The following is a 22,415-nucleotide window of genomic DNA, read 5'->3' as shown; positions in this document are numbered from 1 at the left end:
CCTTATAACGGTCCACCGACCCATCAGGCCGAAGTTTCACAGAAAAAACCCACTTACATCCAATTAGCTTGATATGAGAAGGACAAGGGACCATGTCCCAAGTCTGATTTTCTTGAAGAGCTTCAAGTTCTTCCTGCATCGCCTTTCTCCAACACTCATGTTTATTAGCTTGTGAGTAGGAATTAGGAATCGATACAGTTGATAAGGTAGCCGTGAAGGAGGTATGAGGGAATCCATACCTATCCGGTTGATGAGTAGCACGGCTAGATCGTCGAGGAGGATGCAAAACGGGATCAAGTGGCAGATCAGACTCAGGAAGGGGTAAAGTTGGTCGATGACGTTCATACACAAAACCAAGCTTGAAGCGTTCAGGAGGGCACGTCAAATCATCAAAGTGAGGAAGAACAGAAACTGCAGGAGATGATGTAATAGAACTAGGAAAGAAACATTGATGCTCAAAGAAAACATCATAGCACACAAATCCTTTTTGAGATAAGTTATATCCCATAAGGCACATTTCACAGATTGCGCAGAGAGTTTGTGACGTTAATGCGGAGGTAGATGCACAAAACAAACACATCCAAAAGTGTGTAAGTCAAGAAAGCTAGGTTGTTGTTTATGCAGACGATAGTATGGAGAGTCGAAATTTAACACTTTAGAAGGCAACCTATTAATCAAATATACTGCTGTAGCTAAAGCTTCAACCCAAAATTTAGGAGGAACATAAGATGCAAGTAACAAGGTTTGGCAACATCTAACAAATGTCGATTTTTGCGCTCAGCCACGCCATTTTGTTGAGGTGTATAAGGACACGAGCGGTGAGAAACAATTTCTTTGTGATGAAGAAACTCAAGAAATTCATGAGACATATATTCTCCACCAGAATTAGATCGTAAAGTCTTAATGCTAGTGGTAAATTGATTCTCAACATATGCTAGAAACAATTTGAAAACAGTAAAGACTTCAGACTTATAGCGTAGAAAATATACCCAAGTATATCGACTATGGTCATCTATGAATGTCACAAAATATTTATAATGAGCATGAGAAATGACAGGAGTAATGCCCCATACATCACTATGAACAAGGTCAAAGCAATTTGCCCTACTCCCGAAAGAAGGAAAGGGAAGAATCTTACTTTTTCCGGTTTTACACGTAGAACAATCAAATGACAAATCATGAGGCAAAAAAGAATCTCTTTTTTTTAAAGAACCAGAATTCAGCAAATGAGATAAAACAACATTATTTGGATGGCCTAAGCGTTTGTGCCATACTTCACAATTATTGGAGACAGTAGTACAAGCCAAAGAAATGATACTAGGAGTGGAAAAGTATAATGGAAACAATCTCCCAACTTTAGGCCCCTTCGCTATTGTCCTCCCCGACACCGGATCCTGCACATGACAACCATCACGAGAAAATTGAACATTATAATTATCATCCACTAATTGTCCAACCGAAATAAGACTTGTAGAAAGCCCAGGTGATACAAAAATATTAGTAAGTGATGGTGCGATATCACCAACCCCAGTAATCGGTAAAAGATGGCCATTAGCAACTTGAATATTAGAAGAACCAGTGTACTTACGAACATTGCTAAGTATATCGGGAGAACTGGTCATGTGATTGGATGCAGCGGAATCAACAAGCCAAGATTGAGAGGGTATAGTACCCTTACCTTGCAGCCCTAAAGCGGAAAATGCTGAGACAATCATTTGGTGCACCATTTCTGGTGTAAGGGTAGGTGTAGCAGCAGTGGAAGCTGATACTGGAGCGAGATTTCGAGTGCTGGTTACCCCATCTGAAGTGTGGCTAGTAGCAGTAGCATGATAAGCATTCACGGGTCGGTTTTGAGGACGTGTTGAGCATTCTTTGATGATGTGTCCCTTCTGTTTACAGTAGCTGCAGAACTTTTTAGCACAATGGGCAGCAATATGCCCATAATCTTTGCAACTGTAGCATTGAATCGTACGCATGTCTCGACTCCTCCCTTTGCCTTGAGCAGCGTATGCAACAGCATTCTCTTGCGGAAGCGAAGATTGAGTAAGAAGACGTTCCTCTCGAAGAAGTGCTCCAAAACACACGTCAAGAGATGGTGAAGGATCCCTGTGCATCAGGTTGGAGCGAATAGACTCGAATTCTGGCCTTAGTTTCATTAAAAACTGATCTCTTTTGCTAGCTTCATGGACTGCTTGAACAGCAGATAGAGACTCGGCCGACACGTTGGCATACACAATGTCGGAAAACTCAGCCCAAAGATTCTGAAAACCACAAAAATATTCCTGAATAGAGAGTGTACCTTGGGAATAGACAGCAAGATCAGTTTCCAACTGAAATCGTCGGGCGGAATGATCTTGATGATAGACCTTTTTCAGGTACTCCCACATCGATTTAGCCGTCTTGTGAGGCCTTAAATTGAGTACAAGCAGTGGATCTACAGACCCAAGAATCCAAGTCATCACGCGAGCATCTTTCACCTTCCATTGAACCAACTTCGTAGGATCGGTAGGTGCTGGATCACTCCCATCAACATGACCCCACAACTCCTTTCCCATGACAAAAAGTTGAAACTGAAACTCCCAGGCAGCATAATTCTTCCCGGTAAACCGAGTTTGAAAGACTTCTGAGTTGGAGTTGTTAGCCATAACTAGAATCTCTCAAAATTCACCAAAAGAAAACGAAAACTGCAAACCAGAACCCGCACCCAAGAAACCAGAAAACCAGAGCCTAGAACCACAAAAATTGGACCAAAGACAAGGTTGATTCAGAGTGTGGCTCTGATACCATGTCAGATTTGCTCAATGACCCTCAATTGAGTGGTCCTCTTCTTATATAGAAGTCTTTTTCTCCTAATTACAGCATCTCCTAACATTAAGCATCCTAATTGCAGCATCTCCTAATTTAGGAAAGATATTTATAGATCTGTTTCCTAAATAACTATACAACATTATATGCATCCTAATTACAAATCTCCTAATTCAGGAAAGCTATTCACAGATCTGTTTCCTAAATAACTATACCACATTTTATGGTAAGTTTGACACATTTGTTTCCTAAATAAATGTACAACAATTTATGGTAAGTTTGCTGCCTATCCTACTAACATACATAACACATGCACATCACATCGTATATACATAACACATCCACATAATATCTAATTTATATTTTGACATCATTTAAACATAAAAATCATAGTTAATATAATAAGTAAAACTGAAATAAATAAAAACATGAAAAATATACATCCAACAAATGCATACAAAATATATTTTTCATTCTTCTTATTTTACTCCGTTACTTTATCTTGAGGAACATTATCATTGATAATGTCAACTTCATCTGCCCACATAAAAGACCTTACATGTCTTTATAAAGTAAAATAACACGTGAATTAATATCAATCTCACTAAATATAAATATGCACCCAATATTAATATCAATGTCATATTACTTGCCAAGATGGACACCTGTAAAACATCCTCCTATAATTTTCTTTTGTTTTAATTGTGACTAATGTCATTACTCGACCACATGAACATGGTGGATACGTATAGTTTGCCATCAATGTTATTCATCATACACAAAGAACATAAATAAATAAGCATAAAATCTTCGAAATATACTTAAAAACAGTATAATCTTTATTCCAACATCGAATAACAGTATTTATAATTGCAATATAAAAAAAAAAAAACATAATATGAAAATGTATCAATGATTGCTAGTAAGAATGGCATCAGCTATTGAATCCCTATGCATTTTTATTGTTTGTTGACTATGATGACATACTAATGGGGGAACTGGATACTCTTGATCAGTGGTGATATTTTTTTCCTCTTCTATTGCTCTTTCTTCCTCGAATCGAATAAATTCTTCATCGACAATCGCATGTTTTCTGATAAAATTGTGCAATGCCATGCCGACCACAACAATTAATGACAACCACCACTAAACAGAAACATCAAACAAACATGATTCAGTTCAAACTTAAAAAAAAACCATCACAGTTCTAGAACATCCAACAAACATGATTCAAATATTCAAATTTTAAAACTTAGTGAGATTGCCACTAAGGACTCTTTTGTTCAAAGTTGAAATCCAGTCCTTATTCGAGCAAACCTTACATTATGAATGATGCTACCATTATGAATCCAGTCCTTACTGGAATTTGAGAAACTCTTGAAGCTAACCATTGTAATGCATGAGTATTTAATTCAACCATGAATATATAAATAATAAACACACCCAAAGACATTGGGTTGCACCACAATCTAGATATTCTCCCCATTATCTAAGTGGTGGATTTTTAACTTTTATATCAAATTGGGTACACCATTTTATGAAAAATCTTAAAGATGGAAAATACTTTGGTCTGCATAAGATATACCCAAGTGTATCCATTTGTAATCATCAACCAATGTTACAATCTAGGGAAGACCAAACAGAGAGGTAATTGGGGATGGTCCCCAAACATGTAAAGAAAATGAGTTTCCCAAAAGTCTAATTTCCCTACAAAAAATTAAATAAAATTGAAAAAAAAAATTATGAAATTTGCTTTAATAACAAAACTATAATCAAGTAGACTCTAAAAAATTATGAAATTTCCATGTTTATAAGGTTAGAAAAATCGAACCAAATTAAATAAAATTGATAAAAAAAATTCTGAAATTTGCTTAAATAGCAAAACTATAATCAAGTAAACCCTAAAATTGATAAATTTTTTTTTTGAAATTTCTATGTTTATAGGGTTAGAAAAATCGAACCAAATTAAATAAAATTGAAAAAAAAATTCTGAAATTTGCTTAAATAACAAAACTATAATCAAGTAGACCTTAAAAAATTCTGAAATTTCCACGTTTATAGGGTTAGAAAAATCAAACCAAATTAAATAAAATTGATAAATTTTTTTTGAAATTTGCTTAAATAACAAAACTATAATAGTAGACCCGAAAATTGATAAAAAAAAAAATTCTGAAATTTCCATGTTTATAGGGTTAGAAAAATCGAACCAAATTAAATAAACTTGAAATTTTTTTTTTTTTTTGAAATTTGCTTAAATAAAAAAACTATAATCAAGTAGACCCTAAAATTGATAATTTTTTTTTGAAATTTCCATGTTTATAGGGCTAGAAAAATCAAACAAAATTAAATAAAATTGATAATTTTTTTTTTTAAATTTGCTTAAATAACAAAACTATAATCAAGTAAACCGTGAAATTGATAAATTTTTTTTAGAAATTTCCATGTTTATAGGGTTAGAAAAATCAAACCAAATTAAATAAAATTGATAAAAAATTATGAAATTTGCTTAAATAACAAAACTATAATCAAGTAGACCCTAAAATTGATAAAAAAAAATTCTAAAATTTCCATGTTTATAGGATTAGAAAAATCAAACCCAAAATCCTGTTTGATTCAGTTGTTTGTCGAGAGAGAAGAGACGAAGTCAAACTCTTGCTATACGTAGATCTATGCGAGGTTCAACAGAGAGAGAGCTTTGCGAGAGAGAGATTTGTGTGAGATCGAGACCGAACAGCTGTACGCAGCTGTGTGAGATGCTTCTCGATAAGAAGAGAAGAAAAGAAGGAGAGAGAGAGAGACCGTGAGATAGAAAGAGAGGTGTACGAGAGAGAGAGGTGAGATCGAGAGATGTGATAAGCTTCTGTCGAAGAGAATAGAGAGGAGGGGTAGGGGCAAAATCATATTTTCCTATGAACCGTTTATTCGATGATAATTTCCCCCACAAACGTGAAAAAAAAAACGTGTTATATTTGCTTCTCGTAATTGCGTTTCAAAACACAGTATTTACCAAACAGTGATTCAACTCTTACCCATAGTTTTTCACCACAAACGCATTGAAATCCGCTTTTTGAAGCGGTAACAAACACCACCTAAGTTGCCACCAACTTTAGTACAGTATCCCGAAGTGGATTGTTTATCAGTCACTGATCCAGCATAATCTGCATCTGTCTACGCCTCAATGCGAAGATGACCATGATTGCTAAAAAAAATACCTCGACCAAGACATCCCTTAAGATGTCTAAGAATGCGATAGACAGCAGTAAGATGAGATGTTCGAGGCAAGTGCATAAACTGACTTACGACACTAACAACATAGGCAATGTCGGGGCGAGTCATAGACAAGTAGATCAATTTTCCCACACGACGTTGATACTGGCCAATATCTGACAAACACTCCCCCTCAGAATCAGCCAACCTGTGATTCTACTCAATAGGAGTATCAATTGGACGAGAACCAAGCTGATCGGAATCACGAAGTAAATCAAGGACATATTTACGTTGAGAGATAAATATACCAAAGTGGGATCGTGCAACCTCAATACCCAAAAAATAGTGAAGATGGCCAAGGTCTTTAATCTCAAATTGACGGCCTAAGTAGGATTTGACCTCGGTAATGCCAACACTATCATCTTTAGTAAGGACAATAGCATCCACATAAACAATTAAAGGGACAGTTTTGCCCTTAGAGTGCCGCAAGAAAAGAGTGTGATCAGCAGAACTCTGATGAAAATCAAACTGATGCATTACCCTAGTAAAGCGCTCAGACCATGCATGAGTAAATTGCTTCAGTCCATAGAGAGAGCGATGAAGACGACAGACATGTGTAGGAGAAGTAGGTGTGAGAAAACCAGGAGGTTGGACCATATAGACTTCTTCCTGAAGATTACCATTGAGAAATGCATTCTTGACGTCTAACTGAAAAAGAAGCCACCCTCTGATTGCGGCAATAGAAAAAAGAACTCGAATGGTGGTCATCTTGGCAACTGGAGCAAATGTCTCTTAATAATCAATCCCATAAGTTTGAGCATAGCTTTTTGCCACCAGACGGGTCTTATAACGAGCAATAGAACCATTGGGATTATACTTAAGGGTGAAAACCTAATGACATCCCACAGCCTTCCTCCCAGGCGGAAGAGGAATAAGTTCTCAAGTCTGAGTCTTTTCAAGAGCATTCAACTCATCAATCATAGTGGCTCGCCACTCAAGATGGCCAATAGCATCTGCAACGGTATTAGGAGGAGAAACAACAGAAATAGAGGCAAGAAAGTTCTGATAGGAGGGTGAGAGAGCATAATTAGATATATAATTAGAAATAGGATAAGTACAAGTGCGCACACCCTTATGAGTGACAATAGGACGATCATCACAAGGAATAGTAAGAGGCGGAGCTGGAGACAAGGACGCGTGCTAGTCTAGCATAGAAGTGAAGGTCGTATTGCGTGGTTGCCGAGAGTAGACCTGCAATGAAGGAGGGGACGAGCTAATAGGGGGTGGAGAAGGAAGAACAGGCATAGGAAGAAGAGCTAATAAGGGAGAGGGATCATCATTAGGAAAATCTAGAGGAAACCACTCGGACTGAATATTAACTAACCCATTGTAGTATAAGGTATGCTCAAAGAAGGGAACACCCCGAGAAATGAAATGCCTTCGAGGAGGATGAAAACAACGGTATCCTTTCTGGGTAGAAGAATAATCCAAAAATATACATTTAACAGCCTTTGAGTCAAGTTTAATACGAGTTTGGTCAAGAATTTGAATAAAGCAGATACACCTAAACATGGGAGAAAGTGGAAACAAAGGACAATCCAGATGGAGCTTAGAGAAGGGCGTGGCAAACTGAAGAATCCGGGAAGGAGTCTGATTAATAATCTAAACAGCAGTAAGAACTGCATCGGCCCAATAGGATTGTGGCACGTTCATACCAATAGAGAGGGCACGGGCTAACTCCAGAATATGACGATTTTTCCTTTCGGATCGACCATTTTGTTGAGGAGTCTTAACATTGGACATTTGATGCTCAATGCCAGATTCTAAACAAAGTTTCAAAACCTCACTATAAGTGTACTCAGTATCATGATAAGAACGAAATGTCTTAATGGTACGACCAAACTGGGTATGAACCATAGCAAAAAATTACTTGAATATCCTATATACTTCACTCTTGTGTTTCATAAGATAGACCCAAGTGATACGACTGTGATCATCGATGAACAAGACAAAATAACGAAAATCGAGAGTGGATGTAATGGGAGAAAGACCCCACACATCAGAGTGAATTAGGTCAGACATAGCAGGTGCAGTAGTATTCATACTAATAGGATAAGGAGAATGCACATGTTTAGCTAATTGACAAGTTTCACATGAAAAATCAAGTAAATTATTATTATTAAATAAACTAGGGAACATGTGTTTTAAATATCCAAAAGAAATGTGGCCTAAGAATAAGTGTCAATGCATTACAAAAGCCTTATTAGATTGACTACTACTACTAAGTTGAAAAAATAGAATGAGTGTTAGGTGAACAAGGTGCATCCAAGATAAATAAGCCATTCACTTCACGTCCAGTGCCAATCGTCTTCTTCGACCCCAGATTCTGAAAGACACAATGAGAGGGATAAAAAGTTACACTACAATTTAAATTTTTGGTAATGCTACTAACAAATATGAGATTAGTAGTAAGTTGAGGAACATGCAGTGTATTAGTTAAGGATAAAGAAGATGTAACAAAAAATTGATCTTGACCAGTTATAGAGAACAAAGAACCATCAGCAAGGCGAACCTTGTGATGACCAGAACAAACACCATAGGTTTGGAATAGGGAGGACGTACCGGTCATATTATCTGAGGCACCAGAAGCAATGATCCATGGTGAGGAGATTGTGGAAACACTGTGTGCAGATGCAAAGGTACTTGAGTGAGCGAAAGTAGGGACTAGCTGAGATGAAACTTCCATCTGATTGAAGAATGTCCTTAACTTGTCAAGCTCGGCTTGGGATAGAGATACCGAATCCGAGGAGGTAGTAGCTGAAGGAGGTGCTAGATCAGTAGTTGGCTAGAGGCTATATGAGCTGAAAGTCGTTGAGACTGTTGACGTTGCTGATTAGGATGCCTATAAAGCGCATAAGAACGGGCCTTTACGTGGCCCAACTTTCCACAATGATCACACTTGTGTCGCTAACGTGTAAGCAAAGACCCACTGGGAGACTGTGGAGAAGGTAGGCGAGCAAGCATGGCGGAGTGGTCTCCTAAAGATGAGGTAGGGCAGCTGTACGACGACTCTCATCAGCCAATACATAAAAATACGCAGTCTGTAAGGACGGAAATGGATCCATCCCCAATAAATGAACTCTTGCATACTCAAACTCATCCTGGAGATCGGCTAGAAATTGAAAGACTCGATTCTTTTCCAAAATTGACGCATATAATCCCTTATCAGAAGAGTCCTTCCACGCATAGGACGAGGAATAGAAAGTCAACTCTTCCCATTGAGCACGTAGTTGTGATATGTATGTAGTGACTGAAGAATCACCTTGAGAAATGTGGGAAATCTCACGTTCTAAATTAAAAATGCGAACATTGTTTTGACGTTGCAAGTAGATGCTCTTTGCAGAATCCCATATTTGTTTTGTTGTCGTGGAGAACATAAAACCCGTCACAATATGTGGTTGCATAGATGTAAATAACCAAGAACGAACCATAGAATCATTAGCAAACCAGTTGGAGTAATTAGGGTCGGTCGGTGTAGGTTGTTTGTCCGCCCCTGTGAAGTAACCGATATTTCCTTTTCCACCAATGAATATTTCAACCAATCTTGTCCAAAGAAGATAATTGACACTATTTAATTTCACGGTGGTAATTTGAATACCTGGAAAGTCGATCGAATTATAGGTAAGACCACCTGATCCATTACTATTACTAGTGATCGAGGAAGAAGACACCTCAGAGGCCATCAAAGAGTAGATGTGTTTTGGTTTGAAGAGAGTTCAAATAGGAAACTGATCGCAACACCCTAACGGTGGCAATACACGATTGTAAGAGACGTGGAAGATGATCAAATACTGCTGTAGGTGATCCGAACAGCCATCAACTCAATCGTAGGGCACCAAGAATCAGTTTTATCGCTGTCGTAAGTTTCAAACAGCCACTTGATGTGGTTACAACTATCAAATAACAACTCTGTTGTGAGTGTAGTCTCAAACAGCAACACTGCTGTGATTGCAAGTGCTAAACCAACAGTTTTCTGTGATTTCCAGCCCCAACCAGCAACACTGTGGTGATCACAGGCTCCAAAATCAACCAAACAGCAACATTGTTGTGATTGCAGGCTGCAAACAGGACTTTGCTGAGATCGCCAGCCCCTGTGGAGGTCTAAACCTGTGTCGCCTGTCTTAGTTTTCAGCAAACAGCCAAGCTGCTGTCATAGTAAGCCTCTGTGGAGGTCCAAGATGCCATCGTTAGGCCTAACTAACACCAACCAGTAAACCTGCTGTTGCTGCAGCACTTGATGGTGACTACAGTTACGACTGCCGTAGAGATTCAAACAATCCTCAAGACCCCATCACATGATGTGATTAGGGTGTGGAGCAAACAACCCCCGTAGGGGTGATCTAGTTATTGAAGTCAAGAGCTGTTGACGATAGGTTTAAGGAGGAAGAGGAAGATGAAGTTGCAGCAAGGAGGAAAGGATGAGAGAGAGAGGAGGGGACGATGGAACTCAGCTCTGATACCAAGTTAAAAATAATAGAGAGAAAAAGTTAATTCATTGATTAACCCTAATTGGGCTTTAAAGGGGAATTACAAAGACTAATAAATGGAAAAGACAAAAAAGGACAAATGACTAAAAATTCTAATAAACTAGAACTATTCAACAGAAACCTTCTGATTCATTATTGGGAAATGTCTGATAGTAATGTTGTACAGGGATTTGATGGAGCTATTTTGGGCCTTAAATTGTGTTAGTTTGGGTTTGGTTGTAAGTGAAGGACTGGATTATAACTATGATTGAATAATGTAGGATACTGGTATAAAAGGGAGTGAAATTTGTATATCTGATGTAATTTCTGTGAAGCATCAAGTCACCTATATGGTGGTTACACTAAGCCTAGTGAAGTTGTAGCTATCAATTGAATCCCTTTTCCCTTTCTTTCTATTTGTTGGTTCCCTTCTGTCTTCAGTAACATCCTTTTCCCCCTAACTCTTATACTCTTATATGGGTTGAACAGTCTGGGGTTTGAACATTTTCAGAGGGGTAGTTATATAGCATGAATAGTCAAAGCTGTTCTAACTAGATCAGTAACTAAAAGGTGCAAATGTGTTTCTACTCCAAACTATGGCATTAAGCAGACTTGAACCCATGACCTCGAAGTTAGTTTTCTACGTGTCAAACCATCTGAGCCATGAGTCTAAGCCCTTGTTATTGTTGTAATGATTATGATTATGAATTATCGTTATGGTTATGATTATGATTATGATTACGTTTATGTTTGTGTTTCTTCATTCATTCTTTGGGGTTTCATCGTTTGTTTTTTATTTTATCTTTTAATGATTCAAGAATAATTCACTCTACTGTTTGGGAGGTTATTAGTTATCACTGTTAGTTGTCAACTTGTCAGTTCTTTTAATTGATTATCATAAAAAACTTTTCATCTTTTTTTTCCTTTTTGGGAGATTAAGTAGCAGTTAACAAATATAAGAAGCCAAAGATTTTCAGCTAATTCTTAATGTCCATTGCTGAATATTTTCTTTATTGGTCATGCAAATGCATTCTAAGCGGAAATTTGCTATATATTTATGGTTTCTACGAGGTCATATAACAGCAGACCCCTACTTTTGGGATAAGGCTTTTATGATGACGACAATGACAATGAATGAAAGTTTGTCAATAATTTCCCCATACAAATTTAGCTTACATGCAAGTCCCCATTGATTATTGATCTATACGAATTAATACAAGAACAATGAATTTTTATTGCAGACGATACGTGTTGATGGATATAATCCCCAGAGTAGCAGGAGTGATTCGACCTTTACTTGGACAAATGTGAGGGAAAAGAGCGACAATCCATCTGTAGAAATAGGTAACTGTGAAGCCTCTCTTCTAGTATGCCCTATTCCATTTAGGGTATTGATTATTGTTGGGAAAAACTGTGGGAAATCCAATTTCTTGGGAAAATTCAGTTAACTGGAATTTGATTTGCATGTGATTGTGGGAAAATCATTTTCTATTTTCCTAGGGAAAATCATTTTCATGTGGAGAAAAAATTTGAGGCTGAGTCTTTCACATTGATCACCTTCTGATTCCAATCAGCTTTCCGTCGGAATCTGGTTTTCCACAAGCAGTCAAATACTGCCAAGTGATGTTCTGAGAAAATCGTTATTTGATAAATGATTTACAGAGCAAAACATTTTCTCACGGAATTTCCCAGCAATGAAAGACTCCCTTAACTCTTCTTTTTGTGGTTCTCATCGCACTTGACATTGGCTACTAAATAAAGGTTGAACACTATTTCATACTTCTCTTTGACTAATTATACATGTCACATCATTTCTATGCATTGTTGAACTTTTACCTACACTATAATTGAGCTTATTTTTCTGGATGATTGGTATATGCTTTTGTTGATTAACCAAATTAAATACCAGAACTTCGAGGTCTCATAAGTCTTTCCTGAAGGACAATAACTTGCTTTGATACAAAATTTGATGCTGGAAAACAGCACTCTGATTGCACTCTCATTATTCCTAAAACAGAAAATTGAAACTACTAAGCACTCTAGAACTTTGACTCGTAATGCTTTCCCAATCTAATTGCATTTTCCCAAATATCGACACTACAACGATCACTCTGAGGCAAACCAAAAAGAAACTACATAAGATTCAAAACTTGATACAATTTAGAAACTATTAGAATTCACCACCAAAGATCTAATCTAAGATTTAATTTTACTTATAAAAAAAGCTCTTTAAGATCTAATTTCTAGAATATATGCTCATAATAAGAAACTAAAGTTGTGTTTGTGGATGGAAAAAAGATGATTCCATGATTGTCTTTCCCCAAAAATTTTGAACTGCACGTTTGCATGTCTAAGAGAAAAACCTTAAAAATATAAACTTTTTACGAAGGGAATAAAAAGCGGCTTAAATTTGGTCCATTGTTTTTACATGCGCACAAAATTTATTCTTATCACGGTAAGAAAACAAGCATAGATGTGGAAAAGATTAATTTAAAGCCAGGGACAGCCAAAAAATCAGATGAAACTACTGAGGAACTAATCGTCTCTGCTCTGCTTTGAAGGGAACCATCAGTATTCAGTTATAATCAATACGACAGTGGTACATTCCAAGCACCAATTAAATCTTGGGGCATTCTACCAAAATTTTGTTGAAAGAAAGATTATTGAGCGTTATTTTTTTTTTTTTTATGTTTGTTTCAACAAAATTTTAGGGCCCGGATGACCCAAAGTAAAAAAAAGGATTGTGTTGAGCTCTTGATATATTTTCTGATATATTGAACTACTAATGCCATCTGATTGATATTTTTTTCCATTATGATTGGGCTCAAAACGTTATATATTAATTTGGCTTCCCAATAGCACCTTCTTCTTATGAGTTGTTTTGATCTCCTATTTGGATTTTGTTCTTGTAATTCGGAGCCTTTCATCAATTATTTATTTATCAATTTATCTTAATTTTTTTGGGCAGTAAATTCTGAGAATGATAAGGGTTTAAAAAATGAATCCATGAACCATCCTGAAGGTTTTGATTGTAGAGAGCCTAATTCAGGTGCCTATAAGTTTACCGAGTTCGTTTGTGGCGACGATGCACTAAAAGTTTCCCCAACTGAGCCATATTGTTTACGGCGTCCTATTCGTAGGGGTCACTTTAATGTTTCTCAGCATTATCCTCTGCAGCAGGTACACTCTTTTCCTACACCCCTTGCTAGCTATAGGCCATATTAACCGTGTCAATGTTTTTTTGTGGCACTCTCACTTGTGTCCATATGATCTGGTCTGGGGGTTTGTAATAGATTGGTTCCTGATTGGGTTCACTTTCAACTCACTGAATATATGCTTTGATCAAACCTAACCAAGGCCAAAGTTAGGTGGAGCTTACCCAACCTGAACTTGACCTAATTCTGAAAGTGTCAACTCTATACGCCCAACTAAATCGCTAGTCGTCAGTAATTGGGTAAAGAAGTATAAGACAATTGAAGGTTATGGTTACAACTACTTGAATTTGATAAACGGATAAACCTAGTTCAAAGTTCCTTTCTATCTTGGAATGTCTCAGGCAAGATGTCTCGGGGCCTGAACTATATGTTGTTGGTTCTCTCAAACATTCAACATGTCTTTTTTTTGTTGTTTCGACATTGTTTTAGCCTGTCTTGTACTGTCTTGGTTGAGACATTTTGGTTTTTTAGCCAACAAAAACGTACTTTGTGACCCAACTTTAATCCATGCAGATAAGAAACGATAAACTGCTAAACTACCTGACATATATAAATGAGATTCCCACTAGCGATCTTTGCTTATTTTGGTGGGATTCTTAGATTTTCCTCCAAGTGAAACAAGAATGTAAGAGCTTACATAATGGAGACAGGCTTAAGTACAGCATACAATAACTCAATTACTCTTGCTGTACCTCCACAAACCTTCAAGAGTACAGTAACAGGAGCAGCATGAATTACTTAGCGACAAAGAGATAGATTTAAAATAAAAAGAGGAAAACTGAGCCTCCAAGTGGTTATTGATATCTATCAAGTATTTGCAGAAAATGGCAAAATGATTAATAAGTGAGAGAAAGAGAGGAAGATGTAAAAAGTTGCTGATGGAATGGAAATCCTTAAAAATTAAAAGCAGTGTTTTCAAATGCGATCTCATATGCTAATGAGATTAACACCTAAATTAAAAGTCAAGGGACAAACAACTTTAAGAGTCGACTTTTCTCAATAGGTTTAATAGAAATGAATAGAAATTAGATCTTTACATACATAAATTTTCTTCCAAAGTATCCTTGTGGATCAACTAACTTAGACATCAAAATCAAGCTCGAGCAAGACTATGTTTCTCAATAGTTCTAAACCAATTAACAATACATGATTGACTAAAAAACTATCTCATCGCAATTATGATTAATAATGATCAAATTTCATAAAAATTATTTCTTGAGATACGTAATAAAATTTCAGGGCATTATAAGGTGATCCCAAATTTGGTTTTGTCTCTTTTTTAGAGTTGGTATACTACCTTGTTCTCGGGGAGAATGTGGAAGTTTCTACCTTTAGCCACTGCTTGGGGGCTATGGTTGGAGAGAAATAGGAGAGTTTTCAAAGGAGAGGACGAATCTTTCTAGGAGATAGTGGTAAACATTCTTGGGTTGCTGGTTTTTTGGTGCAAATTATGCTCCTATTTTAAAGGGGTTTTCTTTGGGGATTTTGTATTTAGATGGGAATCTATGTGTGTTAGTTTTCTTTGGTTGGTCATCTCAACCGCCTTTTTATATCTTTGGTTTCGCTTTTCAATAAAATCTATACTTCTAAATTTTTTTTCCTCCTTTCAAAAGGTGTCTGGCTTCCCATGAAACTAATCTATTCCTGACCCGATCAATGAAGGTTTCTAAATGCTAGATGACCTATAACTCGATCCAAGGGGCAACCCTAGGTGCTTAGTAGGGAGTGTTAAGGTTAAAGAAATAGTGATGGGTGTAAAGAAATGGGTTATAGTTTTGGAAAATAGGAAACATATATTTTGTGGTTAAAACAAATAAAAAAGGCAATTAGAAAATATTTCTATGGTTTCAGGTATGTTGAAGGAATATGTGAAGAATATGGGGTTTTGGAAGAATAATAATGTTAAGAGAATAAAAAGATGAGATAGATCTATTGATATCACACCAATATTATCCTAGGAATCACATCTAGGGTTGAAGAGAAAAATCTATTGGTTTCTCATAATATTATTATAGATCAATTTTTTTTTTTTTTTTTGATTGATAAAAGATAGATCTATTGGTATCACACCAATAGTATCCTAGGAATAACACCTAGGATTTCTTGGCGCTTGACATATCCAAGGGGAAATAGTAAGCTGCAATTTTTTAATTCTTTAGATCTACTATTTTTTTATTTTTACAAAATTAGACATATAATGTTCCATACCCCCAATCCTACTTTCTGTAAAAAAAAAAAAATACGAAACTGCCCTCAATACATATAAAAGAATAAAAAACAAATAAAATAGAATATGATAGTTAAATCTCCCAACTAATAAAGCACACTATAATTTGCAATGCCTAAACTACCCATATGGATTCTCCATCAACTAAAGAAGTTCTCATGTGGGACTCACTTCATTATTATCCCACCAAATCAAGGTTTGGAGTTGATTGTTAAAATTCTTAGCATCGGCTTGAGAGGACTCGACTCAAGCGAGTGAAAGGAATGATAACGCTCATTCAAGTCAAGATTGAGGCATTAGAACTCGTCTCATTGGATATTAAATTATCTCTAAAATTTCTACATTATGAATAGACATGTGATGCAGGATGGTGAGGGAAGAAAATAAATTTGGGGAATTTGGTTTAAGATTTTGTATAAGGATTAAGGATTTGAGATTGGGTTTACGATTTGGGTTAAGATAAGGTAAACCCAAAAGATAAAATGAAAATTTTATTGCAATTATTGTGGGATAGAGAAAATGGTTAAAGGTAGATTGTAAGGTGAGAAAATGATCAAATGTTAAGGTTTATAGGGTAATGATTATAGGTTAAAAGTATGGAGAAAAGATTAAGGGTTGAGGTTTTAGGTTTCAAGAATCAGGACTCAAGAATCAAGAAAATTCAAGAACAACAAGGATTAAAAAAAATCAAGAAAAGAGGATTCTTGATGATTCGAGAATTTAAGATTTCAAGAAAATCAAGAAACAATAAAAATCATGGAAAGACGAGAGGATAATAAAAAGATAGTACTTTGGAATCACACCAATGGTATCTTGGAATCACACCAAGAATGGTGGAGATCTCACTTCACCCCATGAAAGAAACTCATTCTTTATTCATCAAATTCTTTATTAAAAAAATCCTAATACAATCTATATATAAAGAAAATAAAGCCAAAAATCCTAATACAATCTATATATAAAGAAAATAAAGCCAAAAATCCTAATCAAACTAAAATACCAAATAAATAACCTAATTTTGTAACTTTCTCTCCTAATTTTTTAACCCTAATAAACTTAAATAAAAGATAAACTAAAGTTACCAAACTGTCCCTAAATATTATACTAAGATCATGGGCCAATAAAACATCAAAATAAGTCTAAAAAACATAAAATTAAAGTCCTAAAAAAAATCTATATAAAAATTAAAATCTACTCTTCAAGCTTTGATATCCCCCATCAACATGGCTAAACCATGGCTCTGATACCAAACGGATGTAGGACCTTTAGAAGAAGTAAGGGTTTTATAAGTTTAGGGTTAGGGTTTCCATATATTAATTGAAGGCCTTAGAAAAGGGTTTTAATTCTGAAAAATAAGAAATAGATATTTCGTGGTTAAAATAACTCAAAGGGCAATAAGAAAAGGGTTTATAGGATTTTGGATATGTTGAAGAAGGAATTGATAAATAAAGGTTTGAGAAGAAGAATAATGGTAGAGAATAAGAATAGATACGTCTATTGGTATCAAACCAATATTATCCTAGCAATCACACCTAGGGTTGAAGAGATGATCTACTAGTATCACAACAATAGTATCCTATGAATCACACCTAAGGTTTCTTGAAGCTTCACACATTCAAGAGAGAAAGAACAAGCTGCAGTTTTATTTTTTTAATTTACCAAACCTACTAAAAAGTACAAAATAAGACTTATATAGTGATCCATAAGCCAACCCACACATAATTATTAAACTATCCCTAATGTATAAAAAAAAAACCAAATAAAAAAATAGTTAAATCTCTCAACTAATACAATTGCGCACTATTATTTGTAATGCTTAACTGCCCATGTGGATCCTCCATCAATTAAAGAAGATCCCATGTAGCATCCACTTCAATATCATTCCATCAAATCAAGGCTTGGACTTGATTGTTAAAACTCTTATTGTGCCTTTTGTAAACTTTAACGCTGTGTTTGGATTGAGGGAAGGGAAGGGAAAAGAACTGTGATTGATCCACATCGATAATAGACAAAATAATACACTAAAATAGCATATATTTATACAGTATTAGAATATACTGGTTAAGAATATCTAAGCCTAAAACAATGGATTTAGAAAACCTGACGCTAGTCTGATCTGCAACTCAATTTTTTTAAACTCTAATCCAGAAATAACGAGCAATTTGGCCATGTTTAATGAAAGTTGTGGGGTTCTTTCTATCAGATGTACATAAGTTATGTATTTTCTAGTCATTTATTGGTTTTTTATGTCACAGGTATTTGAAGACTTGTATGCAATTTGGGACTGGATTTTGAACGAGAAACTGCATATCCCTCAAGCTGAAAGGAACATGTACTCTGCTATTATTGTTGTGCCAGAAACATTTGATAATCGAGGTAATTTCGTTGCCATAGTTTTATTTATATATATCTATACTGAGCAAAAATAGAAAAAAAAACCACTTTTGTTCATTATTATAGCTTTCTTATAATGTTTCTCAATGGGATGGCAGAACATACTTCCTGGCTTTGTTCTCTTTTGACACTTCCAGTATTATAGCGTTCTATTTTCTTGGAAGAATTTTAAGTCATATACATGATAATCCTAACACAATGACCATTTTCCTTGCTGATGGAGCAATATTTTCTTTTGAAATTTGTTTATCCCTTTTTTGATTGCTAATATCCTGTTCAGAGGAAATTTTTGAATAACCATTTTGATGAAAGGTGTGGGAGATCCTCAACAATATGGATAGAGATAATGCATTTTTCCCTGATGGTTTCTCAAATTTTTTTGTTCAAATTTTATTGAGTTCTTTATCAACAAGGATTTGATGTTAGTGGTGATGGATTTCCAGGATGAAGCTTTCCATAATTAATTCTCCAATAACGCATTTGTTGTCTTGATCATAGTCACAAAAACCTCCATTTGTTTTAACAAGTCTCATTTAAAATGCGTTTTGTACCTCTAACGATTCAAACAATAAAAAATTTGGACTTCACCAAAAAAAAAAAAAAGAACATGTTTTTTCCGTTTTAAACATGCTTTTACATTTTAAATGTGATTTTTATGTTTTAAACACTTCTTTTTTTCACAAATAAAATAAAATAGTTGTAACCAAGTAGGCAAATGGTTAATTTCTATGGCAGTGGTTGTTTGTGATTTGGTTCATAAATGTTGTATATAGTGGAATTTGATGATAATGTCGTGATGTTGTATTTTTTATTTTTTCAATTGTGTATTTTTTTGTTCAAAATATACATTGATGGTTAGAATTTTTTTTAGCATTAAATAATGTATAATTATGTGTGGAAACATGTTGTCATGTATAAATATTCAATAGTTTTTAACACTAAAAAATATACTGAAAACTTTTTTTTTTTGATAAGTTTGAAATTTTATTGAAACGAGGACAAAAAGTCCCCAAGAAAGAAAGCAACTAGAAAAGCAAGCAAAAACAACCAACAACCAAATCAGTCCCTAATTACATTTGCCCATCTAAACATAAATCTTCAAAAAAGGAACCCCTAAACTCCTTGGATTGCTTACACCAAAAGAATAATAAGCCAAGAATATTGAAAATGATCTCATGCAAGTTAGATTCCGCCCCATCAAAAGTGCGCACGTTCCTCTTTTTCCACAGACCCCAACCAATTGCTAAGGGAAATATCTTCCAAAGAATCCTTGACCTTCCACCAAAGGGAGAAGGATTCCACATGACATGAAGAGGGACAATAGAACCGGGAAGACATCAGGACACATTAAACAAGGAAAGGAAAAAAAAAGGAAATGAGAATAAACATCTAACATGTTATGCATTATATTTTTTCTTATTTTTTATGAATCTTTTTTTTTTTTCCATCTTTTTCATTCTTTTTTATTTCCCTTTTTTTCTTGGTGTTTTTTTTTTTTGTTGGAGGATTTCCTTACTGTTTTTTACCCATATTCCAATTTTGTGACTATGGTCTTGATTTTGAAAAAATCAGGGGTCGTAGAAATATCTAACCTGAGGCTCATCAGTTTTGTAGGAGCCATTTGTAAGATCATATTAAGTTATTCCCTTCAAGGATTAATGATAGGGTCCTACATCAAGTAAAGTAGTGATTACTTCTATTATTGGCTTTGGGTGGAGTTTTTGTGTGGGAAAAAATATCAGATGGCATCAGTGTTTTCAAATTGCATATGCAGTGATGTGCGATCAACATATTTTGTGCGCATAGGCAATCTCACAATAGCATACGCTGTTATATATCATGCAAAATAAATTTTTTTTTGTGATTTAGAAAAAAGGAGAAAAAGAAGTAAAAAATTAGGAAAAATTGTAATTATTACAATAATCTTAAGATTTTTTTTTTTTGTTTGTATTCTTTATATTTTCAGTTTTGTTACAATTAATTATATTTGTATGTTTAAGATGTATTTAAGAATGCATAGACTCAAAAAAAATATATGAAATCTTACTTCTTTGATGATGAATTCTTGGTTCTTGAATATTGAAAAATCCTTCAATCTTGCTTACTGAATCTTTATACTTACTATTTGAGCTTGATGCAGATGATTTGAGCAGTAAAATATGTAGATAATATAGTTAGAAGGGAGCTAAAATGAGAGTAGAATTGAGTTAAGACCAACCAACTACTCCAAAAGACCGATCTGTTGGGAGAGGGGGAGAACTATGAATATAAGAGGGGTCATAGGGCTTAACTAGGGTATTACACACTTGAGAGTGGAGGAAAATATACACTCAACATTCCCCCTCATTCAACATGGTGGAAAGAATCGAACCCGTGACCTATACAAAACCTAGTGCTCTAATACCATGTTAAACAACCAACTACTCCAAAAGACCGAGGAGGCTCACAAGGCTTAACTAGGATGTCAACAAATATGAGAATAGAAATTGGGTGAAGTGTCATAGGAATTTTTTTTTTTTTTGGGGTGGGTGATAAGGAGGTGTCTATAAAAAAAGGTAAGTTTTTATCGAATTGTCAAATTTTAGCCATTGCGAAAATATGTCATGGCATATTGCAGCATGCGGTTGCATACTTATGTACGTGATGGCATATTTCCGTAATCGCATATGCCATGATAGCATATAAGATTTTGTCATCCAAGTTGGCATATGCGATCGCATATGACAACACTGAATGACATTTTGATTGCTAAGGAATGTATTACATGGGAGACATTCTACACACCCACAACCACATCCACTCCCATATATTTTTTTGACAATCAAAGAATTTATTAAAGGAGGACAAGGAGTCCTCAAGAAGAAATACAAAAGAGAAAAAAAAAACAAAAAAACAAAAAAACAAAAAAAACAAAGCCACAAGCACCCTGGAGAGCACACAGTCCCACTCCCATATGCCCATGAAGTCCTTAAAAAAGGACCTCTTCAATTCCTTCAAACACTTTACACCAAAGGTACAAAAAGCTCATAGTAGAAACAATAATATCCTACACTGATTGCTACTGAATGTATTAATTATATTCTTTAATATCATCTCGTGGAACGAACTTTCCAAAATCAGAGAAAATTCTCCCATTTCTCTCCTTCCAAATGCCCCAACAAATAGCAAAAGAGAGTAATGCCCAAAGAATTATTTTCCTACCAGTGAACATGTTAAGACTCCAGCAAAAAAAAAAAGAATTTCAATTGAGCGGGGAGCCCCCTATACAAATCGCACAACCCCAAAAACTTAGACCATAATTTGGAAGCAAATGAACAGTGTAGTAGCAAATGATCTCTCCACTTGCCTAGCACAAGGAACAAAAGTTAGGAGTGACGAACCCTTTAGAAATGAGGTGGTCTAAGGTCAATGACGTTTTGGAGGCCGAAAGAGATTTTAGAAGGTACCTTAGAACCACAAATGATTTTTAGATGGGAAAGAAGCTGAGCTTTGAGGCCCTAGAGTTGACCGGAAAGAACTCACTGAAAAATCTTTTCTCCTTGTTACATTTCCATTCCCAAGTGTCACTCCCCAATTGCTCTAGGCACTGAAGGTCTAGACTTGAAGATAGGTCAGCTAACTCCTGAATTTCTCAATCATTAAGAGACCTTCTAAGACCCAGATCCCAAGAGTTACCGCTACTAGAGAGATTTAGGAGAGCATAAACAGGCAACTCCTTAGAGGAAAACTCATAGATCAAGGGAAATTGCTTTAGAGGTTTGGTGTTGAGCAAAATGACTTTGGAGGTATATGATTTGATCCAAATATGGAAAGAGTAGATGAAATACATTTTATGAAACTATTTGACCATCAAATTTGCAATATCTACTATTATGCGAGTTACAAGGCTATTTTTGACACCCCAATCCCTTTGTTGAATAACGATGCTTGGGTGTAAACCAAGATTCGCAACAATGCTTGGGGGGCAATGATTTCGTTTAAGGTGTCTTTCTTCATTTGGACTGTGGCCTTGGGCATGATTCGTACTATGTATCATCTCAT

At 35.5% G+C, this 22,415-nt stretch overlaps 1 protein-coding gene across 1 annotated transcript in view; it reads left to right on the top strand.

Annotated features, from left to right (window-relative positions):
- ARP9 (actin-related protein 9) overlaps positions 1-22,415 on the top strand; it is a 48,099-nt gene that overhangs the window by 12,823 nt on the left and 12,861 nt on the right. Inside the window, exons 6-8 of the mRNA XM_086450683.1 lie at positions 11,780-11,882; positions 13,507-13,718; positions 18,236-18,356. Coding sequence (XP_086306809.1) covers positions 11,780-11,882; positions 13,507-13,718; positions 18,236-18,356 — 436 coding nt within the window. The remainder of the gene's footprint in view (positions 1-11,779; positions 11,883-13,506; positions 13,719-18,235; positions 18,357-22,415) is intronic.

The sequence above is a fragment of the Akebia trifoliata genome, chromosome 8 (assembly GCF_017979445.1).
Source record: "Akebia trifoliata isolate Shusen 1 chromosome 8, ASM1797944v1, whole genome shotgun sequence".
Classification (NCBI taxonomy): domain Eukaryota; kingdom Viridiplantae; phylum Streptophyta; class Magnoliopsida; order Ranunculales; family Lardizabalaceae; genus Akebia; species Akebia trifoliata.
Note: the sequence above shows the minus strand (reverse complement) of the source record. Positions and strands in the feature narration are given on the sequence as shown.